The 26985-nt window shown below is 32.6% G+C and overlaps 3 protein-coding genes across 5 annotated transcripts in view; 2 read left to right on the top strand and 1 right to left on the bottom strand.

Annotated features, from left to right (window-relative positions):
* LOC130898365 (RNA helicase aquarius) overlaps nt 1-26985 on the bottom strand; it is a 53744-nt gene that overhangs the window by 15606 nt on the left and 11153 nt on the right. The window contains exon 6 of the mRNA XM_057807627.1: nt 651-764. Coding sequence (XP_057663610.1) covers nt 651-764 — 114 coding nt within the window. The remainder of the gene's footprint in view (nt 1-650; nt 765-26985) is intronic.
* On the top strand, nt 1176-23461 carry LOC130898475 (G-protein coupled receptor Mth2-like). Of its 3 annotated transcripts, none has more exons than XM_057807831.1 (8): nt 1176-1273; nt 16831-17088; nt 17172-17358; nt 18232-18416; nt 20299-20468; nt 20614-20752; nt 22796-22894; nt 23031-23461. In XM_057807831.1, exons 2-8 carry the CDS (start codon nt 16835-16837, stop codon nt 23242-23244), a joined length of 1248 nt encoding a protein of 415 aa, XP_057663814.1. In that variant the 5' UTR covers nt 1176-1273; nt 16831-16834; the 3' UTR covers nt 23245-23461. The 3 variants fall into 3 exon arrangements, with proteins under 3 accessions (XP_057663814.1, XP_057663806.1, XP_057663797.1); XM_057807823.1 differs by lacking the exon at nt 1176-1273 and adding an exon at nt 13281-13458; XM_057807814.1 differs by lacking the exon at nt 1176-1273 and adding an exon at nt 13281-13597.
* On the top strand, nt 23326-26630 carry LOC130898523 (ras-like GTP-binding protein RHO). The gene has a single exon (XM_057807890.1). The coding sequence runs from the start codon at nt 25868-25870 to the stop codon at nt 26510-26512; it is 645 nt and encodes a 214-aa protein (XP_057663873.1). The 5' UTR covers nt 23326-25867; the 3' UTR covers nt 26513-26630.

Here is a 26985-nt window from a genome sequence, read left to right as displayed (position 1 = left end):
GGAAGAAACTCCGAAACGTTTTCGTAACTCCCTTCTTCATTAGCTTTATATTGGAAGCTCAATCTTCAAGAATACCAATCAAGTGTTCTTTCGAAGCCTCCTCAAGAAATTCATGTTTTCACTTTTAACAGAAGAATTGTTTACCTTAATACATACGAGAAAAGAGTGAAAATGCCATCAAATGGTATGCAGATGGCTCAGAAACAGCAGACAGAACTGGAATAGTAGTGTACGGGCCTAGAACCAAACACTCTGAAAGCTTGAGCAATACATTAAGCAATTTTCAAGCAGCAATTGAAAAATTTCAAGCTGTGATCAGATATTGGAGCTCGGATCATTAATGGCTGCTTGGCTAATGTTTAAGTTCGAATTACATTTTTTAGTTGCTTTTTTACCCAAAATTTCAGTGTTTTGTTCTGTTCATTATTCCAGTACTGTCTATTGTTTTAGAGCCCTCCGTCTACTATTTGATAACATTTCTATTAATTTCTAATATGGTATTTCAAGTAAAATTTTTCTCAAAGCTAAACTTTTTCAATATTCCATTCCGAGGAATGTTCCAGATCCCCCTTCTTAGGACCGCCCATGTGTGTGCATTAATATTTTATTAAAGGTTATCACAAAATATTATTTAGATAAAAGATTATCACCTGCAAGCTGGTTATTTTTGAATAATGGATCTGAGTCATGTCATGATCTGTAAGAGGATCGCCGGATTCATCACTTATTTCAAATCTGGAGTAGAATTTCAGCATTTCCAAAAGCTGTAACAACAAAAAGTATTTATGATAAATAGTACTGTGATTTCCACAATAAATTGGTTGGATTATATATTTTCCTTAGTCGCAATTTCTTAGTAAGTTTTTAGTAATTCAAGCTGCAAGGATTATAATAAATAAAGATTCGTTAATAACCTATTAAAAAAATTATAAATCTATTCAAAGATATATAGCAAATTTTCTTATAAGAGTGAATCAGTAACAACAATCATCGATTTCATGTAAAAAAATTTATTTCCTGAATGAGTAACGTCAAATTGATATAATGACGATATTTTGAAAAGGATTGATTCAAATTATTCAGGTTTTACCTAAGTCGACCTCACTGATGAAAGCGAAATTGTATATATAGGGGTTTTGGTTTCGAGATAAGCATAGGATTATTTATAATCGAGTGTATTTGTTTGTTTTCAGTCAATTTACACATAGTGGTTTGTGAAAGGTACAATAAGCGATTTTGTGATTATTCTGGATTTGCAACTATTGAGTACAATGTAAGTAGTTTTAAGTAATTTTCAAAAATTATCATAAATTACTTGAGGTCAATAATGTTCTAAAGTACAGCAATTTTATAAATAGGAAAAAAGCAACTGAAATTAAATTCCAATGTAGTATATACAGAGTGTGTCCCATAATAACCCACACAGAACAGAGGCCTATAGAGGAGCCCAAAATATAACGATTGGGGGCAATTTACTTTTATACTAAGTTATAGGGCCTCAAACTGGGTAAAAAATTTCAAAACAAATCAATTTTTTGCAAGCCAGCAATTTGAAAATACCAATTTTGGTAAACTTTATGTTATTGTTAACGGCTTTAAGGAATGATCGAAACATTCTGGGAGGTTGATTGGGGTGTTCTATTTCACAATTTTTTTTTATCTGTCAGTTGATTAATGATAACTAAGTTGGATTTTTTGGACCGTTGCTGATATTTATACTGAACACACTGTTTACACTACAACTACTTCTACACTCAAAATTACACTGTTTGAAACGCATTTCGATAACCAAGACTGAAGGTGAACTGCAGTTTACTTACAGCAGTTACTTACTACAGTTTACCTTACTCTGAAGTCGATAATTTTGTTATCGAAACGCGTGTCAGACCGTGTTGGTGTAGTTGTAGTGTAACAGTGTGTTCAGTCTCAATAATGTTATTTAAAAAATCACAAAAAAGTCAATAATTGGCTATGTATTGATACATCAAATTTGAAAAATTGGAATTCAGTTCGTCTAGTAATTAAATTGTTGTAAGTATGTTTTGAATGAGTGAAAAGTTTTTGTGAATGGAACTGTAGAAGAAGCGTGGAAGAATATCGAAGGACGTTTCCTAATCGCGTGGTTCCTCACAGAGAACCATTTTGTAATGTTGAAAGATGGGCTCGACAAACAGGAAAGTTAGTTAGTGATAATCGAGAACGTCCTGCTCAAATGAGTGTGCGTGATGAAGAACTAACTTATTTGAATACCATTGACGATCAACAACTTTATCTAGACAAAGTTTCTAACTGTGTGTCAAGATCATCAGTACAATTATTAATTTATTACATCCATATCAAGCTCAAAAAGTGCAAGATTTCTTACCTCAAGATTTGGATCAGCCTGTCAGTTTCTGTCGATCTATTTCACGTTAGGATATTCACTTTCAAAAGAAAATTATTTGCATTGATTATTGATGATTGCTTTACTCGTGAGGATGTTACAAAAACCCCTATGTAAAAAATGAATGGCATTTCCAACGTGAGTATAAGGTTAATGTTTGCTTATCGATCATTATTTGATTGAACCAGTTTCTCTAAAATACTCTTGCGCATTTATTTGACACTTTGCTATTAGGATTGAGATTGTAGCGTTAGTTTTTGTGTGATAAAGCACCAACTCATTTTAGAGACTTTTTAAACCGCAATATTCAAATACGTCGATTGGACGAGTAAATAATTGTGCTCAAGCTTGGCCTCCCTGCTCACCGGATCTCAATAGATGTGTTTAATTTCTTTGGGGGCGTTAAAGGGGTTTGTTTATTCTTCTCCGGTTGATTCCCGAGAAGAATTGTGGTATCACATTACAGACAAACGCAACGTAATTTAAAATGATCATCAGCTATTGGCTACAACAATTTAATTAGTATAAGAACTGAACTGCTTATTGTCAAATTTGATGTATAAATTCATAGCCAACTCCTCACTTTTTTGTGTTAATCGACTTTTCCTCGAAAATGTCAGAATTTTCAAAAAAATTACAAAACTAAAAAATGTCCATTCTCCATAGTATAAGAATGGAATTCGGAAATATATTTTTTATGATATTTATACTCGATTCAGACGGAACTGAGCACAGGGAGGCGAGCGCACCCAAAGTGTGAAATAAATATTCTCTATTTGAAATATTAAAAACTTGATAGTAGTTAGTGGATTTTTCTATTATCGCATGTGTCATTTCAAGCCAAAATATTAACGAGAACTCAGTGTAATATTGATTAAAAAATGTGGTAAAACTGTTGACAGAGAGATTGTTACAACCTGGTAGGTTGCGCGAGGTCTTGAATACAGTCAGTTCATACTGAATATTTTGTTGACTCCGATATATTTTACAAACTTCTTTTACATGTAAATAAATAGAAAGAAAATCATTATTACGTAGTAATAATTCATAAACTACATTAAAGAGGTGTGTCAAATAATTTAATAGAAAATATCTGCTATACTTGGAATGGAGTGACAAGACGGTTAAAAATACTCAGGTAGTCATTCGAATGATACATCTAATTAAGGATAAATCTGGATAATGACTGTTTTCGCAATAATGCATAATATACGTTAAAAATGTATGCTGCGAATAAACAAAAACAATAAAAAATATTTATCTACCGCATGGAATACCTCGAAATACACTGTTACAACGGTTTAATGACGTATGTGTTCTTCCTCGATATTCCTCCACAAAATTGTGACGAATAACCTAACCTAACCTAATCTAACCACTTTCCAGTTGCTAGAATTAATGTTCTCAAATTCTCTCATTCATATCGAATGAATCAAAATCACTGTCATATGCAGAAATCTCTGGATATTTTTTGCAGTACTATTTCCAATATAAAACAGAAAATTTTTACCGTTTACACTTTATCTAAATGTACCATTTTTTATTTGAACTTTACAACTCTTATGTATGTTTTCCCCACCTTTTAATTGGCCCTTGTGCTGTAGGGTGGTGTAAATAAATAAATAATGCTTAAAAAAAATGTTCGTCATGACTTTTGACTGATGGCCTTGGCCTTCTTTGGCGTCGATTCTCCTCTTTTGGCCGTTATTTGTTCTCTCGTGCACCTACCATCTTGAGATAAGGTTTTTCCTACTCAAGCAAGTTAAAAGAATAAGACCATGGTATGAAAATTATATAAAGCAGTTGGTACTCTCAGAAGATGCCATGAGAATCATGTAAAACATATAAATAGAACTGAATTCTTATTTTTGGCCTAACAAATTTCTCATGGATTATGCGAACGAAGATTTTTATTTTTATGGGTTGCATAGCTCGAAAATATTGTACAACATCAAAGAAAAATTTTGATAAAGCTGTCAATGGTCCAGGGCCGGATTAAGCTAGGGGCTTGGGGGGTTATAGCCCCGGGCCCCAGGTCCAAGAGAGCCCCATCATTTGGAAATCATTCTGTATTTTTTGATGTGTTGACACCACAAATCTAACGTATTGATATTATTTTATGAATTTTTCCGGGTTTTCGAATTCCTTAAGGGGGCCCCGTCATTATTTTAGCCCCAGGCCTTATAAATCTTAATCCGGCCCTGCAATGGTCCATTGCTGGTAAAATGAGAAAAATATTTAGAAAATATCATTTTTATTACCTTTGAACAGAAAACGATCACCCCGAGTCAACCCTTATAGATGTTTTAAGGGGATATTTAAAATTTACGATGTATAAAACACTTCGAAGAAGATTCAATGATTTGAGAATCATGCTGGTAGGAAAAACTATCATTAGTCATATATATATTAAGGCTGTTCTATTTTTGATATTATTTGTTAATGCAAATTTGTTTTACATGTATGATATTTCCATATGGCGAATTATCTTTTAATTAAATCGGTCTCATGAAACAATTTACGATTCAAATATTTGATAGTAATTATTATCATTTCAACGAAATTTCTCAAAACGTTTTATAAATTATTATTACATATCCGCAAATATGGAAATTTGAAATTGTTTTTTCAAGTTTTACTTTGCTGGTTAAAATTGGTGTATATGTATCACTTTTATTAACCATGTTTTACTTCTAATTAAGATTTATGTGTTTTTTTTCAATTATTTATTGCCATATGTTAGAAATTGAAAACTATAATAAATATTGTCATTAAACTAAGCTTCGGAGTCTGTACTAAATATAATCCAATTTATTATAAATTTGATCAAGAATAGACCAATGGACGGGAAATTTTTCATGACATAATAAAACACTGCTCAGGAATTTCGAAATAAATGCTATACGAGGTGTGATAAAAAAGAAAGTGATTGTTTTACATTTATAACAAATTTGAATCCATGACTAAAAGCATTTCTGGAAGTCTTTCACCTGCTCTCCCTTTTAGGACAGTTTTTATTCTCGGAAGGACCCAAAATTCGCGTGGTGCTAAGTCTAGTTAGCGAAACGAATTTTTAGAAAGAAGAAAGCCGTAGGTCAATGTTTTAGATCTATTTCCCGTACATATCCATTTCAAGTAGTCAATAGTGTTTGGACAGACAGTTTTGTCCTCTTTGTGTCCTTAACTGACTCATTTAAACTTATAAATCACTCATTTACACTGGTGTTTTATTAAATGATTACTATAGATTGATTTTAACATTTCTTTGGTATCTATTTTCAATCTCAAATAAAACTAAATATTCCCTATTTATGTTGCACGATGGACGGTGCAAATATGATGTCACTCAACGAGCTGACAACTCAGAACAATTTCTAACATGTCTATTATCCCATATATCAAACTCTTCTTCATGTGCTTTTTCTTTCCAGAGTTATTCTTTGAACTTATTTATTGTTTACTGTTTAGTTCCTACCATCATTCTGTATGTTAAATTTTCTGCCTAGTCTTCTTAATCCTTGATAAACTACAAAATATATGCAATGTTAGTATTGAATAGTATTGAAAAATTCGTCATCGGTCGTCTTTTTATTTGTAAATTTCACAAATAAATTGATCATTATATCCGCCATTCTTATCACTTATGTCATGAATTCAATACTGCAATATAACAAAAATTCCGTGTGATCTGCTCGTTGCGAATTCGTCGTCAAAGAAACACCGCGTCCCTTATTTGCTGGGATATTGTTGAAAAACTTGTTTGGACATCATCCATTACTTTCTAGATTATGGTGCATCAACCGATGGCGCCTACTCGAATTAAGCAGGAAAAGATTTTATTTCATGCATAACGCTCAAGGTTTTGTAATGAAACAAAAAAAAAAACTACTTTTGGCTATGGGCACAGCTGATACTGCGCAGCACACCGTCTTAAATTACCTCAGACAACTACGTATGTCTGGTATTTTCGATAGAGTTTTGACTGATCAAGATGCGTTTGAGAGAGCCTGAGGAAACTTTCTGAACAAAAATTATTAATAAGAATTGAAAATCGCATTTGTGCAGGGGATAAATGCATTTGGAATAGTGAAATGAGTTCAATTTTAGTACGCGGTGGATTTCGAGGTCGAGGAACCTGGTGCCTAGAGTGGCCGACATCTACGTCATCTACTGGAATCCCGTGAAAGTTCGTTATGTAATTGGCCAAATATATAGATCATAAGAATTTTCGAGGTCATTGAACCGAAAATATCGCGAAAGAAAAAGTGTACGTTATTTTCATTATTAAGGATTGCAGTTATAACTTATAATTCATTATAAAAATTAAATAATTTATAGTTTAAAGTATGATAGTGGAACAATAATTAAATGTTCATTTTTTTTGCTGCAGTATAGTTACGTTTCTTCACTTTCATGCCTGCACAGTTTCTGCAAACGACACTGCAGTGTGAGCTGCATCCACATGTACTCAACAGGATTCATGCCGCATTGATCTTTGTGAAACCACATTTACACTTAAACTCTTTTCAATTTTGAAAATTTTCGACGCTTCGGCTCCAACTTTGAGGCCACTATCAATAGAACGGAGGGGATAGGGTGGTTACTCCTTTACTGGTAAGATGTGTTCTGATTCTAGAAAAACGTGTTGAACAGCGTTCGAATTTGGAAAATTATCGACGTTTCGGCTCCCACTTTAAAGTAATTATCAAGGGTGGGGATAGGATGGTTATTCGCTAATTAGTAAGACGTGACCCAATTCTTAGAAAAAAACTGTTTGAACTGCGTAGGAATTTTGAAACTTCTCGACGTTTCGGCTCCCACTTTTATTCGTTCATTGGTAAGAAGCGATCAGATTTGATGGTCTCAATCTGCCTAATCTACGCAACGAATCGCCCCTTTTTTTGTTTCAGCTTTTCATTTCTTCGGTGAAATTCCAAAGAGTAGGCAGATTGAGGCCTTGGAATCTACTAAAAAATATTGATGACGGATTTCCACAGTAGATGTCAGCCACCCTGGGAACTAGGTACCTCGCAGACCTTTTCTATCATGATATTCAGAAATTTGGTGCTTTATTTTGATAGCTTAGTTTTCTGTTTTGCTTTTCGATTTTCGACAAAAATTAATCCTTTTTCCTAGTTGTTTGAATTTCAAGATTTTCAGCTAGTTATTCACCAATATTACCAATTTGACGAATGTTTTTTGTTTGAATCATTAACAGAAGACAATGAACGTTTGTTCAGTGTTTCAAGAGATTTGAAGAACGTGTCGTTAGAACTATTTTTCATACGTGATAGAAAATTGTTTCAATTTCATTTATTTTTAAGTATGTTATTAATTTCTGTAAATTGTTGATAAGTGAACTCGTACTCTATCGAAAAACATGGTAAATCTAAACATATTCACGAACGTGATCAGAGTAGAAAACGCCAAAGCTGAGCATGGAATAGGACCGCATTTATGAAACGTGAGGTTTGAAATAGATACAAAGTGAACGGCCAAAATATGGAACACAACCATTTAAAAATTTGAAAATATGTGTATTGGAGCATCAAAACGGAATCTTCATTTTTTACTTCGATAAACACATTTCTTTATTCCTCATCAGATGACATTGAGCTTCCACTTGCAAATCTATAACAATGTTCCACATTTTGGCTTCAACCTTTTCCTGGATATGTTGAATACACTTTTTCCACTTTTCAGGAGTAATTCTCTTCGAGAAAAATTGCATCTAGTTCACAATAGTAGGGCGCTAATCGTGAAATGGTTTTATTTTGCTTTTTCACCAATTTTAGGAAGTCTGTTAAGATTTCGTGTATACAGGCGTATCATCAGTCAAGTTGATTTGATGTTTTATTTGATTTGTAAAGCTGAGTGATATTCCGTTGCTGTAAAATATATCTCTATAATTACAATAAAAGCGTGAGCAGCAGAGCTCCATCACGAAAGTCGAATTTTTCGTCGAATGAAGAACTTAACTAATACACAAACAAATCTTTCCATAAAATGAATTTCTCAGAAATGATCAATCAATTCTCAATCTTATTTCACAGGTTAACTCTCTCTCTCGAATGAAAATTCATAATTTCAATAGACCCGGTGGTCTCGAACCCTCTTGCTCAATTCCAATTGACAACAAAGAAAAAATTATCATAATGACAAGAAATTTCGAAAATAAGAAGTAAAAAAAATCACCCTAGCAACGATCTTACTCGTATTATTCATTAAATAGGAGGCGGTCCAGTTCAACAATTACAACGATCAAAATGATTTCGGGCGTTTTGTGCTAGAAGAACTGAAGAAGAAAACTTTGAACTTGAGAAAGACAATTCTTCAACATCACCCCTACTTGCATGCGAAGTTCGAACCCTCTAGTTAAACATTTTCTGGCCAAATATAGAAAGAAAATATAACAAAAATGACCATAAAATGGAGAGGGGTGGAGATGGAAAGTTTCGACCTTAGGCAGGAAATCATCTCGCAATTAATTGAACCTACACGTGAAATTTCATTTTTCAGTCGCTTTTCGTTTGACCTGCAGAGGTGAGCAAAGGTCAAAAACCACTTTTTTGCACTGCGACCCCTCGAAATATTCATTTGTTTTCAACCAAACTCTAATAACATCAATTCGCCGCCAAGAAAGCCATGTATGCTAATTTTGAACCAAATCGGACCCATAGCAATTGCTCGAGAGACGAAAATAAGAATTGTAGCTTAAACAGATATATAGATATATATATATAAACTACAGACATTCGAAAAACCGTCATAATCGTGTTCAGGAGGTCTCAAAACATGGGAAAAATGATGTGCCCCCCATTTTTCTTCTAGTCATGCCTACCGTCTAATTTTTCCTTGAAAAATTCGGCTAAAAAGAGATTTTTCAATTACCGTTCCAGTATTTTACACAACCTCTCTTTTTAGATAATTTTTCAGGGATATTTACAACGAAGTAATGAAGACAGTTTAATGAGAATATTTTATTTTCCTCAATTCTAATTTCATCTCATTTTAATGAAGAAGTTTATTTATATTCCAATTAAGTTAGCAAACTTTTTGTATAACATGGCCATTTTTCCTTGAAAAATGCGACTAATAAATTTCTGATTGTCAAATCCGTATCCAGATTCGCATTCTAATTTATCGACAAAATTCACTTCAAGTGGATTTATAATTTCAATTTGAAAATGTTTATTAATAGTTAATTTTACCGAGTTCTCATTACTATTTATTATTATTTTAATACATATTACTAAACCATTTCTTAGGTTTTCATATCAAGGCAACGGCCTGGAATGACTATGGCATATTATAATAATAATAATTTTGATGTACGGTAGATTTGATTTTAAAGCGTTTACTAATATTACGTCTGGTTGTGGGAATGTGAATTTTTTCGGGAAAATTCTGAATTGCATTTTAAGGATCGTTGCATTAGAACATATCTTGGTTGTTAGTTACATGATCATTAACATGTGCGTAATGATAATTGCGTAATCACAGAAGTATTCAGTTTCAGGGTCAGAGATATATGGGTTAAGGTTATCTGTTGATTGACAATTTTCATTTGGATATTCTACTGAGTTTGAAGTTTCAATATTATAATTAATTTGTTGATTTAGACAATCAACAGTTCGAGTGTAAAGCTCATTAGATATGAATTTAGATTTGGGGTGAAATCTGGTGGTACTTGATGATGTGTCATGGATTCTGGCTTATAGTTTTGTGAATTATTAGATCTATCAATTTGTTGTCTAGGAATATTTTGACTTTGAGAGTCTGTTTGACTATATTGGTTATAGAAAGTCAGTTAACGTTTTTGATTTTTGGAAAAGGGATGATGTTGAATAGGAAAATCGTTATGACCAATTGTAATTATTATTATGTTGGAAATTCGGTCCGAATTGAAGTGAATTCATGAAAGTTGGTTGCTGTGGTTGAAAAGTTTGTTGTTACTCAAATTTGGTGAAAAGATAGGTGTTGGTTGTCTATAATTTGGAGTATTAGCAGGTGTTATTCTTAAACTAGGCCTAAAAGTATTGTTTGAGTTTAAGTGAGTTGAATACATGAGGTAAAGTTTGTTAGTAATGTTGATGATTTGTCATGGATTCTGGCTTATAGTTTTGTGAATTATTAGGTCTATTAATTTGTTGTTTAGGAATATTTTGACTTTGAGAGTCTGTTTGACTATATTGGTTATAGAAAGTCAGTTAACGTTTTTGATTTTTGGAAAAGGGATGATGTTGAATAGGAAAATCGTTATGACCAATTGTAATTATTATTATGTTGGAAATTCGGTCCGAATTGAAGTGAATTCATGAAAGTTGGTTGTTACTCAAATTTGGTGAAAAGATAGTTGTTGGTTGTCTATAATTTGGAGTATTATCAGGTGTTATTCTTAAACTAGGCCTAAAAGTATTGTTTGAGTTTAAGTAAAGGTATAAGTAATTCCTTATATGAGTTTTTAAAGCTAAATTATTATAATTTTCTAGTTGAAGTATCCGTTTAATGCCGTTAATATTACTTAGAGAATTTAATTTTTAAATAATTAGACAAAAACCTTAAAATAACATTTTTGTTAAACTCAACTACACCTTGGTAATGTTGACATTAGCCAATTTTAGCCGATGTTTAGTTGTAACATATAAATATTCATGCATACTACTGAATAAAAAATAATAACGTCGAAATTTTATCCATATATATAATATCTACTTGATGATGCAATCCGTATTTTTACTTGTAGAATAGCTAAATCAATCTCTACATTATTCATTCAATAAAAGAATTTCCATATAATAAATTCTAAAAAACCTGTCAAATATTATTCTTATTTTATGTATAATCCAAACATTTTGTGTCTCTCGAAATTGTAGTGAATTTTAAATTATGAAAATCACACATTTCTAATGCAACGAAAATACCTATGATCTAAAACTAGAATATTTGGTAGGCGCTATCTAAACATTTTAAAACTAAAAAAAAACGAATTATGTACTGTAAATAGTAGCATATCGTTAGTTTATTAAAAAATTCGTCGGAGCAATAACTTAATCCATTGGCCACATTTCTTAAGCATACTTAATAAGGTTATGATTCAAAATGTACTTTTTATAGAGACTTTGAAGGGTATAGATAAAGAGAAAAATCTGTGTACACGAGAAATGTCCGTCAAAATGTGTTAAATAAGGGTGACACTACATTAGCATCAGGAATCGCCAAATATTATTAGTGAGAAAGTACGATCACTCTAGGTGCACCTTTTCCCATAATAATTATTTTAGAGTGAAAAAACGACAATTCCGATCTGAAAACTAATATTTTCTCTGAAATCTCCGGCGACGAATACAAGACATTTGCTCATTTTTCACATAATTTCAAACAAACCCATATTTACAATATTTTGGCACAAAACCGAGAAATATTCGGAATATTGTTGTCGTCCCTGAGTATAAAATTGAATAAATTCGAAACTATGAGAGTAATCGTGGTAATTATGGTATCAATCGATTGAGAAAACCTCAATATCTGTTCTCAATTCCATTGCAATTCTACATTCTCAAACATACGTGTATTATACAGGGTGAAAGTCGAGACAAATTTTTTTCTCAAAAAAATCCACATAAAAATTCATATTATCTACAGATCAGCAGCTGAAACGTGGTAATGAGGAAAAATCGAAAGAAGACTATGGGTACTATCATAGAAAATATATACCTCTTTCCCCTTGATTATGCAAGGCAAGTTATCGAGGTTTGAATTTGAGCTTTTGCAACGGAATTCGACATTTCAAAGGGTTCAAATCTTATGACTTCGATTTCAACCATATTTTGTACATGGGGGTTGAATGATATAGCTATTGCTACATTCATACCTGACCCTTTTTGAACTGTTATTTGTCCTATACAGCTGAACACTTTGTCAACTATAATATCCCATAAGAGATACTTTCGCTACAGCAGTTTTATTGTTAGTATCCGCCATGTTTCTGATGTTATCTGTCTAAATTTCATATAAATTTGGCAGATGAATTGGTTTTTATACTCATATAAAAAAATTTTATTCGTTCTTGGGTATGTTGATTTTTTACGTAGAAAATTAATTAATAAACCCAACCAGCATCTAGGCTTCAACCACTGGGAAAACTATAAGGCGTGCCCATGTGGTTGAGCCTCGTAGATGTGATGCCTATAGTGTAAAAATGGCGTCGCAAATAACCATGTTTGGTTGAAAGACCAGTCACCAGTCAACTTCAAATAGAGCAAGACAGGCAAAAGCCTCCTATGGATGGATTAGATTTTTCCATCCTCTCAAATCGAACTATCAGGGTCATGCAGTAGAGAACTGATCAGTTACCCGTAGTTGACGCCATTTGATGATAGGATATAAAAGTTATGAACAATTCGTCATATTCCGTTGTTTCCATAAAAAATCCAGATGAGAAACAATTAATTACTTTCAAATTCAGATTTGCTCAAAAGGTTCAAAACATTTATTTCATTCTCATATTCGCGTCGAATCGAATGAAGAGATATCCACTCATAAATACCAAATTTTCAAGATTTAATAAAAAATTTCCATTTATGAGACCACCAGCTGTAAATACATAGGGTTCTTTATTAATTACAAATTATTATATATATATATATATATAATTAATACATAAAAACTTTATATCCAATTATGTTTTAATATATCTCAAAAACTAGTTTTTAAAAATGGAAAAAATCATATTTTTTCTCATTCAACAAACATATAAATAATATCAATAGTACAATTGAGAAGTTGAATTTGGTTAATTCAATCGATAACGGTGATTATTATCTTTGCTATTTGCTTATTTTGCATCATTTTATCATTTTATCTTTTGCTAGATATGCAGCTCACTACTTACAGTATTAAATATCAATTTTAAATCCCAGACATTTGAGTAGACAGATCTTTGTTACATGTGTGCATAATCTCAAAATTATTTTTTGTGAATGACAAATTATACATAAAATATGTAAAAGAACGAGGAATATATTTTCAAAACGAATTGCGCAAACGCATACTAAATTCAGATGCTAGCACTGGTACATTATTTTTGCACATTCCATTTCCAATTAAAAATTGTATACGTTTGAATCTGTCTTGTGTACTCTCGATGTTGTGATAAAATATATAATCGGCTTCGCGAAACTTAGTGATTTATTTTTGTGTCAGTTGTTTGGGGTATGTAGTTTCAATTAATGTTCGAAAATATACTCATCAGGTGTTTGTCAAATATTTACTTATGATTTTTTGAAATCTAAATGCTTATCTTCAACTTAACTCGTAAAACATGAGTGTTTTAAATACTTTTTATCACTTTTGAGAAGTAATTAATCATTTCAACGTAGCTTAAAGGGAAACAAGGGAACATATTTATATTATAAATCTTGCAAATCTTTTAACATATAGTAGAGATAATTTTTGTTTCGTTAGAACCACAACAATTACAATTCTCAATTTCTTTTTATTATTCTATTAAAAATTCTTTACGTTATTGCTACATAAACCATTATAAAAGTATTTCAGACTTGCCTCTCGGATGTATAAAGTTCTTTTCTCAACCGCATTGTATAAATTTGGAGTTGTTTTGTTTTGTAAAATTTTTATTTCTCCTGAAGATCTCTACAGCTGCATCTTCACTGGTAAACATAACCTTATCTCACTTCCATATAAAACCTGTGTGATTACGAGATTTCTTCATATGTCCAAGTCAACTGTAACCATATCCCGCTATCATAGGACCATACTTGAAGACCTCTGTAACTGCATCTTCACCAGAAATCAAAGATACGTCGTTACAATTACTCTTCCTAGAACTGTCGTCGCCATTGTAATTCACGAATACCTATATCTCTATAACCTTCCTTGAACAGTTGTGTCAATTGCCATTAATATTGACATCTTTTAGACGATCTGACAACCAAATAGAAAATTTGCAGGTTTCCAAATAAAATATCTCTCCAGCATTAAGCACCAAGTCTAACTTGAAGACCTCTGCAGCTGCATCTTGACTGGAACGTTCCGTATTAGAACGGATGCTTTATTTATCCATCAAAGACATATCTTCACAATTACTCCTCCTGGAACTGTCGCATTGTAACTCACATTTTCTAAGCTTTATATCGATCTACAGTGGTAATATTGTCTTAAAACATTTTCCATAGTTAAATCCAGTTTTCCGGCAGCCAAATATTCATTTCAAAAATAAGTTTTTTAAAACTCAAATGTCTACTACTATCCTGCGCTGCTTTTCAATCGAATCCAAATATTCTGTAGGTTAAGATCATTCTAGAGTATTCGATAACTGCATAATTATAGGGATAAACTACAGGGGGGAAATTTAACAATCTAATCTCTTTACAATTCAAGGTAATGGGAAGATAATGAAAATAACGCCGTACAATTTTTTTAAACATCTTGTTTTTCAAGATGTCAAAAATTTTAAGTTTCTTCAAAAGGAATTGAGTTGCTTTAATACATTAAAATTCAAATAAAAATTATGTCGTGAAGTTCCAGATACACTCACAAACAAAAAATCATCGAAAGAAAGTGAAGAAAATAAGGTAATAAAGAAAAAAGGTCTGGTTCAAAACCATGTGATTTTGAAATAAATTACTTTTAATTGTTATCCAACATCATTAATACAAGGTATAATAAAGTGTGCTTTGCAACAATACAGACCAAGAAAAGAGTCTGGAGCAGCAAACTGCGAAACAACATTTCGAAACAGAAAACATGATGAAAATAAGACAGAAAGGAATATTTTTAGGAATTCACTAACATTTCCATAAGAAGTATTTGAGTACACATGTCAAGGTCTCATTATATGTAAACAGATCTTATGACATTCTTTCTATAATGAAAAAACTGGTACTGTCTATAAACAGGTTCAAAGTATCAATTTCTTTTCTTAATAAATTTATACTTAAAATTATTGATGACGGTGTCTCTCGATCAATTTTATATTTTATTTGTAAGCTAAATTATTTTCAAAAGATAAATATTTCAGCATAAAATATACAGACCTCCAAAAGTCTTGACCCCCTTGTTTATTTGTCACATGATTATTTTAATTTCAGCACTTTTTGTTTAGAAATACCTTCTTATCTTATCATATAAATAAAATCAATTAGGAAGCAAAAACTTGTTTTTGTATGATAATATTCAGAATTTTGTAAAAGAAGTCAGTTTTGGATTGTAGTGTGTATAGAAAGTATTCCTTGAAGTTTGTCTAAGATGCCAGGAAATCCGATTTCTCAATTTGATAGAGCAAGAATTGTGGCCCTACACCAAGAGGGTCTCTCAAATCATGAGATTGCTAGGCGTTGCCAAGAACCTCGATAAGGCGGGTTCTACCTCGACATAGAGTCACGATTTGGCCAACAGAGTGATAGTCGCCGGGAAAGAATTTGGAGAGGCCCAGGTAGACGAGAGCGACTAATTTTCGCAAGAGGCGTTGTCCCTTATCAAGGTGGTTCAGTTATGTTTTAGGGGGGTATAATGTATGGTCGTCGCACTCCACTTATTCTTATTGAGCGAACAATGACCGGTGTCATATACGCTCAAAACATTATCCAAGCAATCGTGCAACCTTTGCAAGATGATAATGCCAGACCACATCGCGTACCAAGTGTACAGAATATGCTACAAGAGGGAAATATCCAAACATTAAACTAGCCAGCAAACTCGCAAGACATGAATCCCATCGAACATGTATGGGATTATCTTGGCAGAGCAATATCCAATAGAGAGGGCCCCCCTTTAACTCTCCGGGACCTAACTGCAGCTGTTCAAGAAGAGTGGAACAATATACCCAATATGATGAGCTAATTCGTGGCATGCCAAGACGCGTTGGAGAATTAATTACAAGAAGAGTAAGGAAAAGTCCACAAAAGTATTGCAACGCTTATTCTTGATCTTACTTTTTCTGCAAACTCTCTATCACTACTTTTTTGCAGATATGCGTAATTATTATAGGAAAAGTTTTTATTAATAATATGAAAATTATTATAGAATTGTCCTGCAAGATTTCTTCACTATAGTTTTTGTTATCTCAGTGACTTAATGAGGTCTTCTCCAAAGAAAAGCTTCTATCAGGTCTGATGATCATTTTATTTTGAGTTTTCTATTATTTTAAGGTTCGATTGATTGGTAGAGTACTGCATTCATATCATTCTCGAGTTTGTAGGGGTATTTGATGCTTTTTTCTTTAATAGCAACCTTAATGTATTTGAGACCTGTTTGAATCTTCTGGTTTGATGTATACCAAGCTGCATTGGTTACCATATTTTTGAATGGCTTCTCTGAACTATTGATATATTGTATTTGCAGCTCCATTCCATAAACCCATATTGGCTTAATGATTGGTTTATATACAAATAAATATGTTATTTATAATAGACTCCTTGTTTCAGATTAATGAGAATGAATGAGATGATTTTCCAAACGATATTTCTTGTAATATTGTCAAAAAGTCATTTGATAAATGGAATGTCAAATTGTTGTCAGGAACCTAATATACTCCTAAAATATGGACACTGTAAGGACGGTTCTATGGCAAAGGAATTGAATTGCAAAAAAAAATTCTACTCCGATTTAAATGATTCATCAATTACTTATACCGAAAATAACGGCGATATTAAATTCGACGACTTTGTATTGTCTCCTGACCAGTACGTAACGCTTTTCTATATCCTGTGTAATTACCCCAAACTTACACCTAGTTTTGGAATTATGTGACGCTTTTACTTTTCAGATACTGCAAAACATTTTTAGCGCCAAAAAATACAGAAGTTTTTCTAATATGTGCAGATGAATCAGAATCTGATGAATGGAGTCGTATAACCAGAACTGTTTTCACAGTTTTACAACTTATCTCTGTATTTTTTATTATTCTAACGATAATTGTTTATTTAGTGGCTCCGTTTGTACTATATCTCCAGGTAAATATAGTTTCATATCAGGTCCCGATATTCAATTCCTTTTTTAGTCCATAGTGTGAGACCTGTATCAGTTCAAACAACATAAACATAAGAAACAACCTCTCAGTTTATTGCTTTTACCACCGATATACTATCAACTGACATGACCGGATTATTTCCATCAGTTTCCGAACAACAGTGAACATGATTCGGATTAATTATCAAAAATTCAGGTTCCTGATCCCGATCTAAAAAGCCTTCAGAGATATGAGTGTTGTTCTGCGCTCTCGCCAAGTTCGAGATTCGAATAGTGATCTGGTTGCTTTACTCAAGGAAGTGGAGATTCATCAGCAATTGACTAAGATTTATGGTCAAAAATGCATGTCCGATCAGTTCAATAATTGGACTTTCGCTGAGAACCGAACGGAGTGGAGGACTGCCAGTTTCGGATGCAATTGTCCAGAAGATCAACAATGAGCTGCTCAAAGATCGAAGGGTCGCTGTCCGTAAATTTGTTGAACACATTCATGAATCTTTCTATAGCACAATTGAAAGAACTTGAATAGAAATATTGGGTTATCGCAACGTGAGTGCTCGTTGGGTCAGTGGCGTCACTTTGGTTTACTGCGTGTGTTTTTGGATTGGAAGAGGGTATTCCTTATCGATTTCTCACAATCTAGGATAACAATAAACCGATATTTTCAAGCATTGACCAATCTCCAATCACCAGAGAGGACTTCCCGTCGCTTGTCAAACACAGAACTCTTCCTCGAGCTAGAGGATTTGCTACTCCGATGAGTACAACCCCTCAAAAATTTCTTATGTATATTTTTATTTTTGGAAATATCAATTAGCTTATTTGAAATATCTATTCCATTTTTTTTTTGATTTTAGGACTTAGTTCTATTACATACCTTGTCAGGAATGGCAATAGCTTATCTTACGTTATCTATAATAAATCTGAGTGGATATATACGTGAAGGACTTTGCGAGTTTTTAGCTTATTTATTATATTTTTCCTTCATGTATTGTTTCTTCTGGTTGAACGTATTGTGTTTCCACATATGGAGAGAAGTGATGTGAGTAGTAAACAAAAATAGTTATTAATTAGGAATTAATATTTCGACTACTAACGTTGCCGCATAACTTGTAATGTTTTTATAAATTAGGAAAGTATCCGTAAGTACACGATATGATAAAAAATTACGGTGAATTATTTAATAAAAACTAAGTAAAAAGTTGAGTCCATCACAGAAAGCCATTGCGAAATTGCTCTCGACTGCTCTGTTGTGTCCTTCATAATGTCAGGAATAGTGTCAAAACGATTTTTTTTTTCGAGAATCCAAGTCTCATGATACTGAATCTGGTTAGTTAAACAGGTGTAGACAAACTTCTAGCGGCCAAAAACTCACGAATCAAGAGTGATTTGTGGCATGACGCGTTATCTTGATGGGGAAGAAGTGATCCCTATACTGCAGTCCCTACTTCTAAAATTCGGAGTCCGCAGTAGTTTTTCTTGGAACGAACCCTGATCATATCGTGCATCTACCAAAACAATGAGTATAACCTTCATGTTTGGTTTTTTAAGACGAGGTTTGTTTCGTTTTCCATAACTCAACTTTCATATCCATTAACAATTTTGGCATTAAAATCCGGACCTGCATAAAAACGATCCATCAGTTCACGATTTTTTTGGTTCTAATTTGCAAATCATATGTCGGACCTGGATGAGATTTTAAATGATAAACCAACCACTCGAATAGTCTTGTCTGTTTGATCGAAGTTTTGTCCATTTTTTCATATTTTAATTTTTATTGTCGTCTAAACTTTTCTATATCCTTAACCGATACGTCCAGATCATCCCATATATAAATAGTTACTAAAACCATAACCATAATAACATTTTGTGGTCTTCCTTTGCACTTTTTTCAATTACCATTAAGTTTTGTTTGAGCTAAATGGTAATTCGTTGATCTTACTAAAATGGCTATAACAGCAAACTGACGAACCGGAATGGATTCAAACTTATTACTGCGTATCTCAACAGATGAAGGTTTGAGACATACTAGTATGGGGTTAAGTAACTGCTGCTATAAAAATTCTTTAATCGTTTTTTTTTTCATCACAACTTGTATTTGAAACTTTTGTTGATAGAGGTCAGTTTCAAATATTCCCTTAATCCGATATTTTTTTAGCGAGTCCATCTAACGCATGTCGCAATAATTTTGGCAAAAAATTTAGGAGTTTAAAAAAATAGGTTCTAATAATTCAAGATCAAAATGTTCTCATGTGTTTATTCTTATAAGCTTGAATTATAATTCGCATTTTTCAAAACGAAAATATTTTACACAGAACCATTTACCTGATGTGAAGAAGGAATACTGTCTCTGAACCTTCCAAAAAGTGAAAATCAACAATTTTTATGCGTGAAAGAGCCAAAAAACTGATAAAAAGAGCAAAATACAGAGTCGGAGTTTCCGTAAGAAAATTAGCGAGTGAATACCATACTGCAAAGAGTACAATATCTCGGAAGTTAACAAGAAATGGTCGAAAGACCGAAAAAGACAGAAGCGTCCTAAATATTATACTCCAAACCAATTAGCACGGATCCCAAGATGCTTTCGTGAACTAAGGTGAATACATTATATGAATGAATCATTGAAGAAGCAAGCCGAAAATTATGAACAATTACAGCATAGAAATTATAGAAAAATATGCAAAATAGATGTTCAAGTCGTCCAAGAACTAATGGGAGATGTTCGCAGAGCCTCCAAAAAATTTTCTTAAAGGGACTTATTACCAAAATATATGGTCAAATATTTAGTGTCGAAACTATCGCATATGCGCATCAAAATTCATCAGTATCGTTTTGTAATGACTTGTCATAAATTTTAATCACTATATTGGTATAATTATGCATTTTAAAAAACAAGTTTTTTAGTCAAAATTGTTTATTTTCAGACAACCGAAATGTTTGGTTGGTATTAAAAACTGGAAATTATTGTATCACATTTATAGTATCGGATCCCCATTTCTTGCTATTTGTTGGTTGCTATTCGTACACTTTGGCCGTCTCAGAGCCTTAGAAGGCATTCACCCAGGAATTGGTATAAGTAGGTGCTGGTTCCAGTGTAAGTATTTAACTACACAAAACGTTAGTATATATGCTTATGTACCCAGGAAACCATCCTTCTTTATTGTTATAACTAGTCCCGCAATATTCCTAAACATTTTCTATGTACATAAAAAAATTATTGAAATTTATTGATATTTTAGCAACCAAACAAACCAATATATATTTCATTGGACCTATCGGTGTTTTATTAATGATGAACATCATTTTTTTTATTTGGACAATGATAGAATTATGGAATCGTTCCAAACGTTGTACCGAAACTAAAATTCTTAAGTACAGGTAAGCAATTTGATTGATTGATTCTGCTACGATTTGTAATACGCACAAGATTCTTAACCAGAGGTTGACTATTGGTCGAAAGCGCCCAATATTGCAACTAATCAGCGGCCTTCTAGATGTAATATTATGCATACCTCTATGATTCTTTCACACGCCATCTTGGCATCTTGACCTTTTCCTTTTTCTATTCAAAAATATCAAATTTGATCCGTACTGACTAAAAACATTTTTACGTATTTTAATGCAAATGCCAATTTTCCATACACAAAAACAATAACTATGACGAAAAGTGGAGAACAGTTGAAGATAAACGAACGAAAATAACTGTAACAATTCTGGGTTCAATGAAGATCGAAGAATATTGGTAAAGGAGAAGAACAAATCAAGAAGTAGAAACAAAGATTATGCTACAATGGTGACCGGGTAGAAAAGATGCGTGGGAGACCTAGATCGAAGTAGTGGGTAGAGGAAAAAAATGGGAAATGTATGGGAAAAAAAGATTATGGGAAGAATTAGAGACATATTAGCGAACAAGTACCATTTCTTCGGTGGGAAACAGAGAGACGCTCGTTGTATTAAGGACATTTTTACTTGGGATATGTTTTGTTTTAGGAATGGCCCTGATATGGAGAAAAATTACTCTGTTAGGAATTTCCTTCAAGTAAATCAACAGAAAAACATTTTTTCAAAAAGTCTTTTGAATATTTTTTGTAAAATAACGCATTAAAAATACCTAACAAATAATATTAGCAATTAATCATTTTCAAATTTTGATTTAACTCACATTCGAGTGGTAGCACTTCATTTTACAGTAATCGTGAAATGTAGTCGTTTTTATATAGAAGCATTAGAGTTTGCTATAGATTTATTTCAGTTTACATTACAAATTCCCATTTCAGCATTTAAAATGAAAATGTCAAATTACCATAGTTAAAACGTGTCAAAATTAATACCCGAGCTATCCATCATATGTAATTTAGAAGAAAAATATGAACGTTGACTCTTCCTCTGAACCTTAGACTGTGAAAGCCCGAATAAATACATTAACCTAAGCAGATACAACCTACGCATTCTCACAGGGTTCCTAATAGGACACTGTCACCTAAATGAACACGAGAATATAAAAAAATTATCAACGACTGCCGGTTCTATGAAGAAGAGAATGAAATACCTGAGACTGCAGGCACCCGTGCCTGGGTTTTCAGATAGAAAGTAGAGAACTAAGTTCCTGAATCGGTATATAATAATAGCATGCATCAGTGCACTAGGACTTTACGAATATGTAGCATATCTGTCCAGATGAGGCCGAGGCCGCACTACGATTTTTTTCAGCAAGCGGTTAATCGCTACAACCGCTAAACCGCTTGAGACGCACACACCACGATAAAAAATCGCGAAACGACCCGCAGTTTGAAGATGGATTTCAAGGTAATAAGATAATAAGAAATAGAAAAAGAAGACGTCAACGCAAATTTCGAAAATATTGGATCCATCCACTTACTGGGCGTAGATTTGAGAAAGGTTTCTTTCACAAGAAGTATCAAAGCTTAAGAGACCATCCTGATAAATTTTTAATTACTATAGGATGTCAGTAGCCAGCAAGTTCTATAGATTACAAATTTTGCCGCGGTTTTTACCCGCGAGCATTTTGTAGCAAATCACGGTTTTAAAATCAGCCGCGGGAAAAAACCGCAGGTGCGGCCGCTTGTATTAGTTTTCTAGGGGCACAAATTCACGCGATTAAAAACCACAGCGGTTTAACCGTAGTGCGGTCTAGGCCTTAGTTCTAGCAAAAAGGGCACACAATAGATATTTTAAATTGCAATGCAGGTATAAACCTCTTAGTCTTAAGTCCTCGCTAGTCTGTGTTATAAAAGCATAATACGCTGAGCGATAAGCTGCTCGTACAATGTTTGCCACGTTTCTTTACTAAGTCTGCCTACTGGCTATTTTCACACATTTTAAAAAAGTTTGTTATGAAGTGAAAACATTTGGCTTAGTTTTGTTTATACCTGAAAAATATCTGAATTCTTATATTTTTAGGTTAAGATTGTATGTGAAATTGTTCTTTATTATGGGCATTACATGGATTTTTGAAATTTTCTCAACAATTTTTGAAGACAAATCTCCCAACTGGTTATGGCAAGTAATTCACTAATATATTTTTGTTTTTACAATCATTTTAATCCAGTTTCACGAAAAGTAACTCACTTAACATTAATTCAAATATTACTTGTTTATAATCGAAATTTTTTTCAAATGACATTTCTGGTTTCAGGTTAGTAACAGACATTGTCAATGCTTTACAAGGTGTAATAATTTTCTTGCTTCTGGTGATATTCAGAAAAACTATAAAAAGAACTTTGGCTAATAGAAAATTCATCGTTTGGAGATTCCCGCCACAATGGAAAAATGAAAAAGACAGTGAATGCGAGGAGTTGGATGAAGATATTAGTCTTGAAACCAAAACTAGAGTAAATATTGATTTTTAAAACGTACTATTAAGAAAAATTCTATACGAAGAAATAAAGCTTTGCGAAAAAATCCAATGAAACTCCAACTCCAATGAAATAATGTTTACGCAACGAAAAACTTACAGAAAACTCTTTTGAAAATATGAGTTCGATATAATAATATATTTAAAAAAATGGTAGAATGATGGTTGTCAATTATTAAATTGTGGATAAATAGAAGCATTTACAAGTTGAACTTGAATTATTGTATAAATTTTCCAATGGAAATAAAAATTTAATTAATATTAAATGAATTATAGTAATCATCACACATACAATCACTGCAATAACGTATCAACCTCAAATTCGAGTAAAATTTTATTTCTTATGTAGTCTGTTACTAACACTTGGACCAGTTTTCGCATATTTTTGATAATACAAACTTAAGCTAACTCAAAATATGGTAATTCAAGATTTTTTGTACTTACATCTCATTTAAAAGCAAAATTCAAGCAGCAGTACTTAAGCAGAGTCAGAGGAGTAACCAGAAAGGATCGATTAAGAAACGAATCTATGAGAGAAGACTAGAATATAGAACCAGTAATTGAAACAATTGAAAAGAAGAAGCTTCAAGGGTTTGGGCACCTTGAATGGAGAACAATAGACCGGCAAAAAGGATTTAAGGATTTGATAAGCTAGAAAAATAGAAACGAGGACGCCCAAAGATATCTCTTGGGAAACGAAACCAAAATTGCCGAAATTTTCAAATAACATGGAAAAATCTATTGATAGAAACGTTGGAATTTTGTTTATGAATAAAAAGACATACACCATGACAAGATTTTTAAGCTTTTTAGTGAGAATTCAATGCCGACATTTCATATTGTTAAGAAACTCAGTAGAAACACGAGTGGTGTTTTTAAAATTTCATTCTTCGAATCAGTCACCCCTGTGCTTTACTTTTCACAGTTCATCCTATTTTTCAACCTGATACCTGACACATGATATGAATAAACGTAGAGGAAACCCAGAACATCCAGATATATACAGACTGTAGTTAGGGTGATCTGCCTTCTAACTTATCATTTGAAGGGTAGTTTCAAATTGCTTCAAACTATTCGATGTAATTTTATAACAGCGTATTTTTCTATGAGATTTGAAGGATATCATGGAGCGGTATCATAATCAAGCAAGAAATTGCTATCACGACATATTATGACACAATATTAACATATAAAATGGATACTATTATGGAGCTACAAAACGAAATTGTTTTTTAAAAAAAACTCAATCAACCAACATTACGGGCAACTTGTGAGAGAGAAGAAAGTCTCCAAACAATCCTCTGCATGTTACAGATCACCAGTAAAATAATTATCAGTAAATTTTTAACATTATTCAGTCGATTTTGTATATATTATTTGTACATAGCGATTCAATTAAAGTAAATATGTACTGTTTCGAAATTTGAGAAGATTACGTTACGTCATGGAATAATAAAAGTCTTTTAATTTACTTTTTTAATATTGTAATAAAAATTATTAAGTTGATTGTTTTTTTATTCGAAAAAGAAAATGTTTTCGGAATTAAATAAGATTAGCTTGGGCGTAAAGTCAAGTAGCATCGACTTTGAAAATTGAGTTACCTGTCTGAGAAGTTCCGTGGGTTACCTCTTCTGGTTTTGAGAAGCATAATAAAGAGAACTAAGTTCCTGAATCGGTGCTCTAGGACTTTACGAATATGTAGCATATCTGTCCAGATTAGTTCTAGCAGAGAGGGCACACAATAGATATTTTAAATTGCTATGCAGGTATAAACCTCTTAGTCTTAAGTCCTCTCTAGTCTGTGTTATAATAATAAATGTAAGTACCGTAGCATACGTCGATGGACAGCCTCGCACTCACAGAGAGAAAGGCTGAAAAATTTTCAGGAGATTCCCAGATATCCTTCAGGTAGTAGAGCATCGAACAATGTCCTGTTGTTTTGGGTCCAATTAGTAGATTCAGATCATGTTTGTGATAACCTCTTGTTGTTCCACTTTTTATTATCATGAGCTATTACGAAATCTATACAAAGTTGTAGTCCATTGAAAAGAGTTCTCCGCCTTTGTTAGCCAGCTTGTTTATTCCCGTGCACTCCAGTGTTGCCGGGTACATCAAAGTTATTTTATTGTTTGCTCCTAGCTTCGACTCAATGTTTGATTGAAAAGTTTTCGGCGTTTTTTCCATAATAATTTTTCTTTCGCAACAGTTTCCTTCTAAGTTTACACAGTGACGGCTTTTTAACGTTTTTCTCTTAAAACTCACATCTAACGTTGGAAACTTTGTAGACAATCCTCGTAAATTTAAACACAATTGAATGAATAGTTATTTGTATGAACATCACGTTTTATTTTTAATGCTGCCATTTTCTCATTTTTACACAAATGCAATAATTAGAAAATATTAAGGTGTTAATTTGTATATTACAAACAGAATAACATCGAACGAAGACGTACTAGGACATCCAGTATATAAACAATATACAAATATTTTCGTCAACAACTTTTTATCAAAAAGTAGTCAACCTGATAACAGGTATATAAATTGTTCCAAACATTTAGAGTATGTTAAATCTGTTAATTAAAATAATATCTTATTTGAAGAGTATTGTTTTGTAAATAATGGAAACTTCAACTTCACGAAAAAGTGTTTCTCTCAGTCTAGATCACCTCTTAGATTATATACATTTGGAAAGAAAAAAGTTGGTGATATTAGGAGACGAGGGCTGTGGTAAAACGAGTCTCTTGAGGGCGTTCACTAGAAAACAATCCTCAGAATACGTTCCTAAAATTTTGGAATACTCCATAGTTAATGTTAAACTACCAGATAAAGAAATTGAACTCGCCATGTGGAATACTGCCGGACAAGAACGTTACGACTGCTTGTGCAACATCATCTATACAGGAGCAGACGTAGCTCTGATATGTTTCTCTTTCGATAAACCTAAATCTCTGGATAATGTGGTCACCAAATGGTATCCAGAATTAAAGAGAGCCTGCCGAAATATTCCAGTTATACTAGTTGGAAACAAAATTGATCTACGTGTGAATAAAAAAATGTACAAACTGAAACGAATCATAGGGAAATCGGACGGTAGGGCTACGGCTAGAAAAATAAAAGCTTTGTGTTACATAGAATGTTCGTCAAAAAATAATGTTGCAGTTAACGATGTATTTGAAAATGTGATAAGGGCTATTTCTACCCCTGAAAAAAACAAAACAAGATCTAGTAAATTATTCTTTATAAAGAGTAAAGTTTATGGTTAGCATTTTTTTGTAATATTTTTAAGTAGGAGACGTTTTTAAATACAATTACGCTGTAAAAACTAGTTTATAATATAATTTTCTATTGAAACTATTAAAGGAATTAAACATTGTATATAAACCTAAGTATTTATTTATTGAACTGTCGCAGAGAGATTTCCGTTCGTTTTGTTTCTGCTTTTGAATAAAACTTTGTGCACATTTATTTATAGGTGATAATTAAAATGTTAAAGAGTGGATTATTTATAATAACTGTAATTTTTTAAGCTTGTTGAATGAAGATTTTCTTTGCTAAACATTCAGTTCAACAAAAACAATTTCATAGAAGTAAAATGAAGTTAAAAGGGAAGCATATGATTTTGTAATACTAAGAAAGGTTTGTACTTGAGTGATACACAATAGTGTTCTTGCGGTGGTCGGTATTCAACATATTTAAAAATTTGTATATCACTTCTTATTTATGAATTTTATGTCGA

This window comes from Diorhabda carinulata, chromosome 1 (assembly GCF_026250575.1).
Source record: "Diorhabda carinulata isolate Delta chromosome 1, icDioCari1.1, whole genome shotgun sequence".
NCBI classification, from domain to species: domain Eukaryota; kingdom Metazoa; phylum Arthropoda; class Insecta; order Coleoptera; family Chrysomelidae; genus Diorhabda; species Diorhabda carinulata.
Note: the sequence above shows the minus strand (reverse complement) of the source record. Positions and strands in the feature narration are given on the sequence as shown.

What these genes read in the sequence shown, in the direction of transcription:
- LOC130898523 (XM_057807890.1), top strand. Translation starts at nt 25,868, where the DNA reads ATGGAAACTTCAACTTCACGAAAAAGTGTTTCTCTCAGTCTAGATCAC.
- LOC130898475 (XM_057807831.1), top strand. Translation starts at nt 16,835, where the DNA reads ATGAGAATGAATGAGATGATTTTCCAAACGATATTTCTTGTAATATTG. An exon ending in CACATATGGAGAGAAGTGAT is followed by an intron (nt 18,417 to 20,298) that starts GTGAGTAGTAAA and finishes GTTTATTTTCAG; the next exon opens with ACAACCGAAATGTTTGGTTG. An exon ending in ACTAAAATTCTTAAGTACAG is followed by an intron (nt 20,753 to 22,795) that starts GTAAGCAATTTG and finishes TTATATTTTTAG; the next exon opens with GTTAAGATTGTATGTGAAAT.